The following is a 12,368-nucleotide window of genomic DNA, read 5'->3' on the forward strand; positions in this document are numbered from 1 at the left end:
GAGGTGGCTCACGCTGAGCAGGTGCAAGGCGCAGGGTTTGTTTTTTGGCAACCCAAGCCCCGGGTGCTGTGCTGGTGCGTACCTCTCCTCCCGGGCGAGGAGGTGCTCGGGGTTGGGCGCACTGCCCTGGGGTATGCCCATCCCGGGCCGGCAGAGGGGCAGTGGGGGGATGAGCCATCTCGGTGGGTGCTGTTAGGGAAATGCGTGCCGCCGGAGCAGCTGCTCCCCGGATCCTGGCGCTGAAGCTGTCAGCGGCTTCGCTCAGCCTCTCCCTGCAGGCAGAGAGAGGCAGGCGGCTCCCTTCCCCGGCTCCGCGCTCCAGAAGGGATGGCAGGGAGAGCCTCTGGCCTTGCTCGGGGTCCAAGTGCTTTCCGTGCCTGGCCATGAGAAGCCGTTTGGTGGCTCTCCAGGAGAACGGGGTGATTGGGCGGACAGTGATACAGGTTGAAAGGCTGCGGAGCCATATGTGTATTGCTGTGACTTAAGTCATAGAATCATAGGGTTGGAAGGGACCTCTGGAGATTATCTGGTCCAACCCCCCTGCCAGAGCAGGGCCACCTTAGAGCAGGTTGCACAGGAACGCATCCAGGCGGGTTTTGCCCTCTGTTTTGCCAAAGTGAAACATAAATAAGATGGTATAAATTATGATTTCATTTACTATGGCTGTCGCTGAAAAGGAGGCATCTTGCTGCCCCGCTTGCGTGCACTGTCTGTTCCCCATCCTACTGGCTCCCCGGGCACCGGGCTGCCTGAGACCGGAGCTGGTCCCACTTACAGCAGCTTAGCAGAAAGCTTGTGCTTGAGTGCCTCTTTTTTTACCCTTTCTTTCTTTTTTCTTAGAAGAAGGTCAGATCCCAGATCCAGACTGCTGGTCAGCCGCATAACCGCTTTGGTGGCTACAAAGGAAGGGGTGTCAGAGTGGGTTGCTGGAGGTAAGGAGGGGCAGGAGCTCTTCCTTCAGCAGCAGCTTAAACTGGTGGTGGTGGAGGAGGAGGGCTTTGCGGGAGGAAGACCCCGTCACTCCTAGCTAGTCAAGTGTACTGGTTAAGTACGTCCCTTTCATCTCCAAATGCATGCTGCTGCTTCAAGTTATTCTGCCCACTTGTGTGTGACAACAGCTACGAGCACTAGGTCTTTGCGAGGTGTCTTCTCCCCATGTTGCTATTTCTGGAGGTACGGAGTATTCTCTAGAAGAAAGTGTGAAGCCACCAGTGGTCACGTTTTCAGTTGCCATCTAGGCGAGTGGTTACTGCTCGCCTGCTTTGCTGCGTTCATTTCCTTCCAGGTGCTATAAGGTGCCCTACTTATTTGGGAAGTCAGTTTTGTTCACAAGTGTAATAACATATTCTGACGTGACTCAGGGAATCTCTTTGTCTTTCTAATTATTTAGATCCATCTCAAAAACAAAATTAAAGAACTGCTCACAGCTTTTAAACAAAGCACGGAATGGGAAGTTATCACGGTATGGATCAAAGTGTCATTTGAAATCTTTTTCCAGAGTTTAGTTTGGGAGTTTTCTAAGAAATTACACAGTGAAACAGAGTCAGATAACAAAAATGAAGGACAAAGGGACAGGATGGGACCACATATTCTTGCTGTTCGCTATTGTATTCCACACTCCTATTCTTAATCTTTGAATGCCACAGTTTCTCTTAAGTCTTGATTTTTCTCTGTTACTCCTACAAAAATTAAAAAGGAAATAAGCATTTATATTTAAAATAAAACCAATTAAAACTGATGGAGGGAAAACTGGAATGGTGACAGTAGTACTTTGCATTGTATACTTTCTTGTGTGTGGTGTGAATAGGGTCATTTCAAAAGACGCTGAGTTACTGCAGAGCCTTATTGTAAATTCAGTTGATTTGCAGTTAAGGCAGTAAAGGTAAGTAGCTTTGCTTAGGGGAGGCAGCCTTGGAAAATACTCAAACCCTCGGTGAAATTTTACCCTGGCAAATACGATACGCCCTGGTATGCAAGACCTTTACCTGCCCTCAAATGAGGGAGAAGAAATCCTCTGTGTTTTCGTGGTTAATATGAAATTATTCCGGGCTGCCAGACATCCCCATGCTCGGCACGTGGTGCTGTGCCGCAGGCTGGCTGCACGTGCTGGGAGTTTAAGTAGGTCTGGCAGGGGCTGGCGGGGGGAAGGAGCACTTGTTTTCAGGACACTGGGAAGTTGTTTCTGTTAACTTGTTCGGTCACTTTGCGTGGGGACAGTTTCATGATGTGGAGGTGCCTGAACGCTCCAGACAGGGTGGGAAGACGGAGAGGCACAGAGAAAGCACAGCCGGGTGAATGGCCTTTCGCGCTTCCACTGAGATTTACAGCACAACTTTCATGGCCGTGGAGGCAGGAGTAGGTTGTACCTCAGCACAGACAGTTGCTGTGTTTAATTTTTTTCCAGACCACCGAGTGTTTTTCAGCATTTCTTCAAATTTCTGTGGTCCGCTTGGGTTCCGCTCCGGGTGCCACACTGCACACGCGTGCGTACGGAGAGACAGCTCTGCTGGGGCGGGAGAGGAAGCCCCTGCTTGCATTTGGTGCAGTTGGGATGGGGCTTGTCCGAAGAGGTCGGGGCTTGTTTTTGATCAACTGGCTCCGAGATGAGCAGGTGAAAGAAGAGTGATCTAACGCGTAGGTCAGGCTGCTCCCGAACACTGGTCGGGCAGAGCGGGATGCTGTGGAGGCCATGTGCCTTATCTTTTGCCCAGCAAATTGCAAAAATTAATCAGGTTGTGAAGGTAATCTCCAAAATTTGCTTTTCATGGTTTTAAAACCCTGGGGGATAGCAGCTCTTTGGTATAGTATCCAAGGTCTCTGTGCTAAATGCTACTGGGTTACTTAGCTTGCAGAAGAAAAATTATTTTATAGATTTTCATCAAACTTCTCTTTTTGAAGGATGCAATTGAAATAACAAACTTGCTTTGTGAATTTGGCAATAAACAGTATTGCATGTAGATACATTTAGGTGTACCCTCTTGTCCTGATTTTTTTTTTTGTTCGTTATATAAATGTTCTAAATTAAAACAGGTTAGATTGAATCACGCTGTTTACTGACCTAGTAGACCAGACTTGATCGTTTAAAGTGTCTTTAAAATCATGGTGCACATGTCTGATTGATACACTAGCTTCTGTAGTCAGTATGGTACAAGTAAATGATGTAGAAATGTGCCACGTGCATAAAAAAGTCTGTTTGTATCTTGAAGCTTAATGCTAAATCCCTTGTTTATGAAATCTTTCCATATATGAATTTTGTCTTTTACTTGGGAGATGGCAACACGAGTTTAGAAAGCTTGTGGGTGGAATATATAACAATTAATATTCTCTGATAGCCTAAATGATAAGCCCACCAAAAAGTACATAAAGCTATGAACACCTTTTTTTGACAGGCTTTGAAGACTGCCGAGGAACACACGATTTGACCATTTAAGCATTAAAACAGTAATACCCATGGAAGAGCCACAAGACTTACCCGAACAACCAGTAAGTACATTTAAAAAGGCTTGAAATGAATATATAAACCAAATCGGTGATTTCACAAATGCAGTATACAGTTATTTTAATTAGTAATGGAAAATAAGGCTTATACTTAGTATATTTATCTAGAGTGAAAAACCATTTTGCTGTTAGTTTTACATTTAATTTACTATAATCATACAGGCAATAGTAATAAAAGGAATAATTACGTATGCTTAAACTCTATAATGCTTCTATGTAAAATTATGCCTAATAATTACTTGTTATGCTCAGAAAACCAGACCATTTCAAGCCTGTTCTAGAGAAATTAAAATTCACTATTTTAATGACAGAATCGGCATGCTGGTTATTACAGTCTATATAGTCTTTGGTTCTTCTTGTGCTTACGACTTTGAAAAGGTCCCATGATCCATCATCTCCGCAGGTGGAAAGCATTTTTTTCAATTCTTTATTTAACAGCGCGTTCGACTAGGGAAGCGTGTCTTAGGTAAAAAATTGCTGTCCAAACATCTTAGATATTTGCCATACTCTCTATTATCAGTAACTGATAATATCACATCACAGAAGCTTTGGGTGGAGTGATAATTAATACAGTATGATATGAAGTTTAAATTATATATCTAAAACAATAGTGTAGGGATTAAGCAAAAAAGTTTGTATTAATTTTATATTCCCAAATTTAACCTGATGCAAACTCAACAAGAAATTGCCAAGTTACTTTGAGAGTGGAGCTTATTTTAATTTTGGAGACCTTTTCAAATGGACACAAAAATAGAATAATAGGCTGAGGGCAATTTGGTAATGTTCCCATTGAAAAGATTTTGATGTTTTTTTAAGGTGAAAATTTTATGTTCTTCAGTTAACTGATTAGAACATACATTGTAATGTCATTTATGCAATTTTATGACTTGGGAACAAAGTTGAAGGGGAGTGGAAATGTAAATTTACAATTGTTTAAAGTATTACTTGACACAACATGCAAATTATGCGCCTGAGTAAGTATGCACAAAACGTGAAACTAATCAGCAAAAACGTATAATTTGAACTTCAGATATTGTGTAGGATTTAAAAATGAATTAAATGTGTGTATTAAAAAAGGAAATTTCTGTAATTACATCCTTATATAATGAAAACTTTCTTTATGGGATTTTATTCTTCGGGGCACGAGAGGGTACAGCTAATTTTCCGTACATGAAAGCATCCTCTGTAAGAGGATTCTGCTGTAATTTTCTGCTGCTAATTTCTGCTAAGTACCTTATGCCAGTCAGTCATTCTGAGACAGCAAATGAGACTGTATTCATCACATCTAGTAAGTGACGTGGTATAGTGGCACATTCTTGCAGGAGGAAGTGAAAAAAGTAATCTTTCTGTTTTTTTGTAGTGAGACCATTCCTGAAACAAGTGAATTTTCCTAATTAAAAAAAAAAAAAAAAGAAAATTGAAGTCAGCTTTGCAAAATCCTGTCTGCCTAGTCGCCCAACACCGATATTGTACAAACTCACTATCTTTCCCAAATAATTTTGCTATTCTTAATCATGGGAACAAGACTAGTATGTTACTAGATACAGACTTACTTACTACATACAAGAATTGTATGTTACTTCAGAAAATAATGTTTATGGCAAACTGTTGATAACTGAATCCAGAAAGGAGCCTGTAGAGAAGTCATCAGGCTTTGAGTCCAATATATTTTACTTAAAAAAAAAATAATAAAAAAAAAAGAAATTGGGTCATTTTCTTGTGTTGGTGTGGACTGATGGTGATAATTGGTCCAAACGTATATAGTGTATCTTTTCTAAATGAATGTTAGACTTCTCACTTACCCCAAATACTGCCGCCTGGCACCTTAAACAGGCATGTCGTTTGTCCCTGGTTTTGGAATGTTTCTTCCCTTTTCAAGTCTGAATTAGAATGGAGAAGTTTCTGTGCACACCGCGGTGCTAGAAAACAGAAGCAGACATAGGAAATAAGAGAGCAAAGGAAAGTTTGGGGGAAAATGATCAAAAGTGACCCCCCTGACCTTCTCCTGACAAAAAAAAAATCATTAATTTATAATAAATTATTAATCTGGATTAGTTTTTAGAAGTAATCCTGTATAGTAATCTCTGACTTGTTGAATGCATTTTGGATGCATGTAGTTGATTTTTACAGTACTTTATTTAATCCTTAATGCTAGAGAATGACAAAAACCTTTTTTTTATAAGGGATGGTGAACTTGTGTTTGACTCATTGCGGGCATCCGCTGGGTTGCTCTCTGTTTGGCATGGCTTCTTGTACGGGACAGCAACGGCAAGCCAGGCGGTGGTAGGGAGAACACGGTGATGGAAAGGGCTCCGGAAAGACCCAACGCTGCCAAAAGGGTGGAGAAAAAATAACGGTCACGTGTTTGGGCTGAAGATTGTTCTGAATTGAAATTGGCAAAGAGTTTGCAATAAAATTCTGCATTCCTGGCTTTGTGTGCAGTCCTCCGTTCACAACAGCATTGCCCCAGGCTTAAATGGCTTTGGCAGCATTCACTCCAACAAGTCATCACCTTGCTTGTTGGCCAGCTGGGAGCGCGGGGGTTTCCCTGGTTCTGCTGGGGCTTGGAAGTTAGTCCAGGAATATCAGCCTGAGAGTTGGATTCAGTCGTAGAGCAACTGTTATCTTGATGTCAGGAGGAAAACTTTTTTTTTTGCTTTGATTCTGACTCTGTAAATATAACTGAACTCCAACGCTGGTAGATCTGGGGCAGAAACAGTTCTCCAGCACAATGAATAGTTTGGATTTTCAGTTATAAAAATTTGTGATTTGGGAGCAGGGATCAGACAGACTGTGTCACTTCCCCGCCACCTCCCCCCCCGCTTTTTTTTTTTTTTTTAAATCAACATAAACTCAAAACTTACAGTGCGATAAAAAGATGGAGGTAGGAGTAAAGATCTGCCTTAGGAGACACGTCAGTCGTAGAGCAGCAGAACAGCTTAGTGAGATAATGTTTGAAGCTGCTAAAGCTGAAACTTTAATCACTGAGGTAAACTACATATTCTTCCTTGTTCTCATTTCTTTTCCTTTTCTTTTTCTTTTTTTTTTTTATCATATTTTTTTAAAAAGTGAACTCACTTCTCCTGCATGAAACGTCTTCTGATTGTAATCCTGTCACTTGAGAGAGGACAAAAAAACCCCTCAGCGTCTCTCCAGAGGTTTTCAGAGGGGAGCGGGTATTGCCAGGAGGTGTTTGAAGAGATTTCAGCAGCTTTTTGTAAGGCTCATGCGGATGAGTAGGTGCCCCAGGTAGGGTTTGGGGTTGGAGTGTGGTGGTGCTGGGCTCAGCTGGGAGTATAGCAGCGCTCTCTCCTTGTGCCCCGAACACCATCCCTAAGTTATTGTTACTAGGTGCTGTTCCTGCATTAAATATGTTTTATGACATGGGGCAGGAGAGAGAGAAAATGCTTTCCAAGCCCATGAAAGACTGTTTAAAACTGTTCCCTCCCACTTGAATTTGTAGTGTAAATTGCACGGATTAGCGATGGGTAGAAAATGAGGTTTGCATCCCACTGAAGTTTCAAGATTTTGTAAATGTTATTGCTTAGCATTAAGACATCCGGGAGAATTTCTTTTAAAAGCCTGCAGAGATGGGGACTAGCCAGTTGAGGAAGGGATGTGATAGACTGAAATTCAAAATTGCTGTTTTGCTTGACTTAGGCTGCATACGCACACTGTGTGTCCCGTGTTCCAGAGGCCTTAAAAGAGAGTATGAAACCCTCTCCAGATATTTATTGATTTGAAAAATGAAATTAACTATTGATTTCAAGGAAAACCGATTTAAAATATTGTTCTCCGTACAACACCAAGGGCATGCTTCTGGCAGAGGGGGAAGATCTCCCGTCAGAGGAGGACAAGGCGCGATGGCCTTGCGGTGTAGATACTCATCAAGACAGAAGTTCCAGTTGAGGGACCAAGGTCGGCAGAGCAGCAGAGCAGTGCTTTGAGCTCAAGTCCTAACTATCGAGAGGTGTTTTAGGAACAGCTGTTCCATTCCAGCGGTGATGAAAACGTCAATAAAACTGATGTGTCCTTGCGAAACCTTGCTGCTTGTTTTGGGGGGAAAGGGTTGTTTGGCTTTTTTTTTTTTTTTGTAAGTGAGCTGATTTCTCTGTCCACCTCCCATATTAAAAAAAACAACCCTACTGAATTGAAGAAGCCGGATCTTAATCGAGTACCTGACTGTAAGCTTTCCTCCTGTGACATCTAAAATTCAAGCTGCCAACTCTAAGTTAATTTTTATTTTTGTCCTCTGTGTAATTTTGATCTGAAGCAGTTTGCTGCTGCTTTTTCTGATGCGATTCATTTTTTTTCTGTCTCCTTTCCTTAAGAGCCCCGTGGGCAGTTCGGCACCCTGAGTTGTCTGGTGCAGTGTTGATGACGAGGTCCCAGCTCAGGAGTGGGTGGCAGGGTCCCGGGGGAGAGCTGGAGCACCTGCTGCCAGACGGAGGGATGCCGAAAGGAGTTGAAGGGCACCATGGATGGGCAGCAGCCGTGCTCTGATAACTCAGTGCTTGAGGGAGCTGGAGGAACACTAGTCTCCCTGTAGTTAACATCGTCTTTAGGTGGGAAAGACTGATACATCTCCTTTAGGCCCTGGACCTTGTGGCAATGGGGACCAGAAGTAGTGTGTGTTCCCAGCCAGGCAGGAGAAGGGCTCTGGAGAAGTCTGTGATGCTGTGGGGCTGAAGAACCACAGCAGGAGTTAATGTCAATACCAGTGTTACCAGCTCCCTGCTCAGGCTGAAGTGGTAAATGCCAGATTTGAGGCTGTTTGATATCTAAGCCATAGTCTTTTGTCATTGCCTTTGCCTTTTTTGTGTGTGTGATGAGCGCTAATGAAGTTTGTAGTGTTCAGCTGTGAACTGCCGGAAGGAATAGCTGCCGGCAAGACTAGTACAGAGGTGAAAGCAGACAGACCTCCAAAATACTGGTAGCTTCATCCAGGAGAGATGATCCTTTCAGCTTTCTCCTTTCATCCTTACTGTTTGCTTACTCCTTTCCCCTTGCTGCTTTGAGCCTTTGTCCTTTGTTTTGTACTTCTGCCTCCCATCTCCCCCTACCCATCAGGAATTCACCTGTCTTTTATTAATTTATTTTTTAAAAAAAGCTTTGAGCACATTTTGACGCTCAAATTGCATTTTCCTGGTGTTTCGTGTATACTCACCCGAGAGAGAAAATCTTAAATTACACGGTGAAGCATTTGTGCTAGTGGTTTTCCTAATGTGGCGGCGGTCTCTCTCTGACTACTGCACCCGGGTCGGGGGCTGTAATCCCTGCAGCCTGAGACCCAGCGCGGACCTTCCCAGAGCCCCGTCACAAAAAACAAGTGCCCTGTGGGGACTGGGATGAACCGTGAGTGCAGCTGGGAACCGAAGCTGCAAGTTTGGCATCTAAACGTGTTCCAGGAATGTGGAAGGCTGTAAAACTTACTGCTAGAGGGAGAAGGGGGGGGAAAGAACAGCCAGTATATGACAGGAACATCTCGCTCGAGAGACTACAGGTTTAGAAACTAACCCTGCCATCCTGCCCAGCGTTTCAAAGTAGTATTTGTAGCCTGCGTGCAGAAAACTGAATTTGTCTTCCAGGCAGTGCTTTCTGTCGGGTAAGACCCTATACAGGAACGGGGTCCAGCTGACCACCTACAAAACCATAATAAATACATCGTTTTTACTCAGAAATGAAAATCGGAACTCCTGATTTATTGCAGAAAATATATTCAACTTCCTATCTTTATATAATATTTAAATATAGGGGAGAAAAGCGAAATACCCACATTTATGGCAAGTGTGCTGAATCTATGCAGAGTAAATTTTTCTTAAAATTGATGGCTGTTTTATTCAATTTCCGTAAAATTGTCCTTATCAGACTTGTGTACCTGTATATCCCATCATCTGTTACTTACTTAAATAATACGGCGATTTTGCTAACACGTTCCGCTTTAGCACTTGTTTTCTAATTAGGAAAAAGCTTGTTTTGAGATGAAGAACCCATGGTTACACTGGTTAGCTCTGGAGTTCAATGCAAGGCTTTCTGTATTTAAACACGAACTCGAACTCTATAGTAACCAGTGGTGATCTGCTAATGGAGGTCTGCGTGCATAGATTCTGTCAAGGACGGCTCTCGTTAGTTGTGTCTCTGAACGTTTTTGTCTTTGCAGGTGAAAAAAGCCAAGATGCAGGAATCCAGAGAACAAAGCTTGAGGTACGTAGTTTTGAATTTGCTTTTAGTATGTAACAGTTATTAATGTTCTTTTATCATTATAAGCTTCCATTTTAGAAGCTTGCGTATCATTTTATTTTTCACGGAGACAGGGCAAATATCTCACTTTTGTATTTGTTATAATTTAGAGATTAAGTTCCCAATTAAAAAAAAAAAAACACCTGGCCCTTTGGTATTAAGCTTTTATAAAAGTGGCTACAAAGAAGCTTAATTGCTTCATCAAGCATCCTGTTTTTCACAGGATCTGATGAGACTGTCATGTACTACACATAACATGCATTTATTCTGGTGAGACTCAGAACATTTTAATAATAGCTATACTATGATTCTCAGCAAAACTATGTGGTTAACTGTTTTGAGAAATTAAGCCCTCAAATTGATAGCCTTTTCTGTGTAAAGCTCTTGTGTTGTACTATTTTTAGCCTCAGTGGATGCTTTCTGATGTATGTCGTATTTAGGAATTAATCACTATTACTTATAGTGAGAAGAGCTGTATTAGGGTTTATTCTGTTCCTACAAGTAGTAGCAAATACTACTTCTGTGAAGAAAGATTTCTTTTTGGAGCCTCTGACATCCCAGCGTGAGTGAGGAGGAAACACTTCGTGTGCCATTCGTGCAGGGGTGGACACGATACATTGAAGCCCTGACATGAGTACATATTTTTAAAAAACATTGAAGGGAATACTTTAACCGCAAACAGTGTGTGAAATTCATTATATGTCTAAAAGTTAAAAATTTGAGCTAATCACTGCAAGCTCCCTTTTTAGCTGGTATGAGGTGAGATGAACCATGTCCTAGGAGGATTTCTTCTCTCTGTTGACTACAAAGGAGCTGAGGGCAGCAACGGGCAGGTCTGAACACGCCGGAGTGAACGCATCGATTCTCCTTCAGCGCATCACTCTGCTGCAGTGCATTCACGGCTTTCCCACAGGCACCGGTAGCCTCAAGATTGGAGTGGAAACAAACCTATCTAGTATTTGAAAAGTAGAATGGAGGGGAGGGGTAAAATTGCATTTCTAACCCGCTTAAACATTCTTTTTAAATATTCTGGCTCTATTTTAATAAAACTATATATGATATTAAGTTTGACCTATGGAATAATTTAAAATAATTTATTAGACCTGTTTCTCCTAAACCAACATGATTTTCAGCCGATGTCAATACTCTGGCTGTGTTTGTTTTAGCTGGATTGTGGAAGTGGGGAAGAGCTGTACCCAGCGAGGGTCGTCTCTCTTGGGAGCATCAAGCATCCCTGAGAGTCTTAACACTTGTGTGAATGCAGCGTGCGCTGTGGGATGCGCTCGGTGATGCAAGGCAGCCACAGTGCAAGTGAGATTTTTTTTTTTCTCTGAGTCCGTTAGAATTGAAAAGTTGTAAATGATGAAAAATAAGAGCGCCTGGGATGGATGTGTCCCAAGTGCCACAGGTGCTGCCAAGCAGGTTGAGAGCAGCAGTGAGAAAGCGAGCAGCAGAAACGTGGGCTGGTATAGTATGGTCAGAAACGTGATTTTATTTATTGCATTTTCCACAGGAAGGGATCACAACGAGCAGCTTTCAACCTGCTTGCAACCTGCATGACATTTAACAGCCTCAGGATCACAGCATTGTTTTTCACCAAGAATAATAGTACACAAATACCCTGATTTTCTTGCAAAACTCAGACTTCATTATGGAATTAAGTTCAGCGACTAGTATTGAGAAATATTTCCGAGGATTTTGTTTATAAAGGTTTTCGGGGGGGGGGAAAGCCAGATTATACATTTTGATTAAGCTTCACTCCCTCTCACCAGCCAAGCGAGGGAAAATTTCTTGCCTTATTACCAAGCCCGTGGCACTCACTAGCCAGCTCCCCCCTTATCCTGTCCCAGGAAAGCTGTACCTCCTTGTTGATTGCCTTGATGGCTTTTGTTTTATTATTGCTAGTTCTGCAACACAGCTTTTCGTCAAGTTCTGCGGCATCTGTGTGTTATTCTGGTATTCTCAGGCTGCAGCTTTATAGGGTGAAGGAGCCAATGTAAGTGCTTACTGCTGCTGCGAGGGGGAGATCTGCTTGTAGCTCTAGTGTGCACCAAGCATGGTGCTTGCTGGATCCCTCCATGAGCCGAGTCTGTTTAGTATCCCAGCAAAAACGACGGCACGGTTTTTGTGCTGGATAAGCAAATTAGATTTGATGGAGCACCTGAGGGGTGGCTGAGCTGATGCAGGGGAGCAGGAGGCAGTGCTCAGGCGAGAGGAGAGGAGTTCAAACTTTCCACTGCAGGCGGCAGTGCCAAGCTGCTTGGTCTGCTGAGCTGTCATGTGAAGCTACAGCCTTATCTTGAGAGACCAGTTGGTGAGAAAACGTGCTGGAGGTGACGACAGTTTAATGTCTAATTAGAGCTGCAAATCTGTCTCAGGATCTCTGTGTGAAATATCAAAGAATGCAGAGCTAGTTTCTGTTAGGAGTCAGTTTGCCTGGGTTAGGAAGGTTGAACCCAGGGGTTACGATGCCCAAAGGTGTAAATTTAAGAATTCGTAATGCTAACGATTAGCCTTTGTTTGTCCTGGCAGTCATGTGAGCAACGCAGAAGTCAGCGATCAGAAACCTGAATCTTCAAGCCTTGGTTCAAACCTTCCCATGTCCGGTGAGAGTAAGTATCTTCTGGAGT

The 12,368-nt window shown here is 42.8% G+C and overlaps 1 protein-coding gene across 2 annotated transcripts in view; it reads left to right on the forward strand.

Moving 5' to 3' along the window:
* The window catches only part of EYA3 (EYA transcriptional coactivator and phosphatase 3), a 55,885-nt gene that overhangs the window by 16,398 nt on the left and 27,119 nt on the right, over positions 1–12,368 (forward strand). The window contains exons 2-4 of one of the 2 annotated variants that reach the window (XM_082494351.1): positions 3,390–3,483; positions 9,659–9,702; positions 12,271–12,350. In XM_082494351.1, the coding sequence (XP_082350477.1) occupies positions 3,451–3,483; positions 9,659–9,702; positions 12,271–12,350 (157 nt within the window). In that variant the 5' untranslated portion in view covers positions 3,390–3,450. Of the gene's footprint in view, positions 1–3,389; positions 3,484–9,658; positions 9,703–10,578; positions 10,658–12,270; positions 12,351–12,368 lie in introns of those variants that run through there. The other variant, XM_082494352.1, reaches the window with a different exon arrangement.

Source organism: Vanellus vanellus (assembly GCF_965231255.1).
Source record: "Vanellus vanellus genome assembly, chromosome: 22".
In the NCBI taxonomy this organism is placed as follows: Eukaryota; Metazoa; Chordata; class Aves; order Charadriiformes; family Charadriidae; genus Vanellus; species Vanellus vanellus.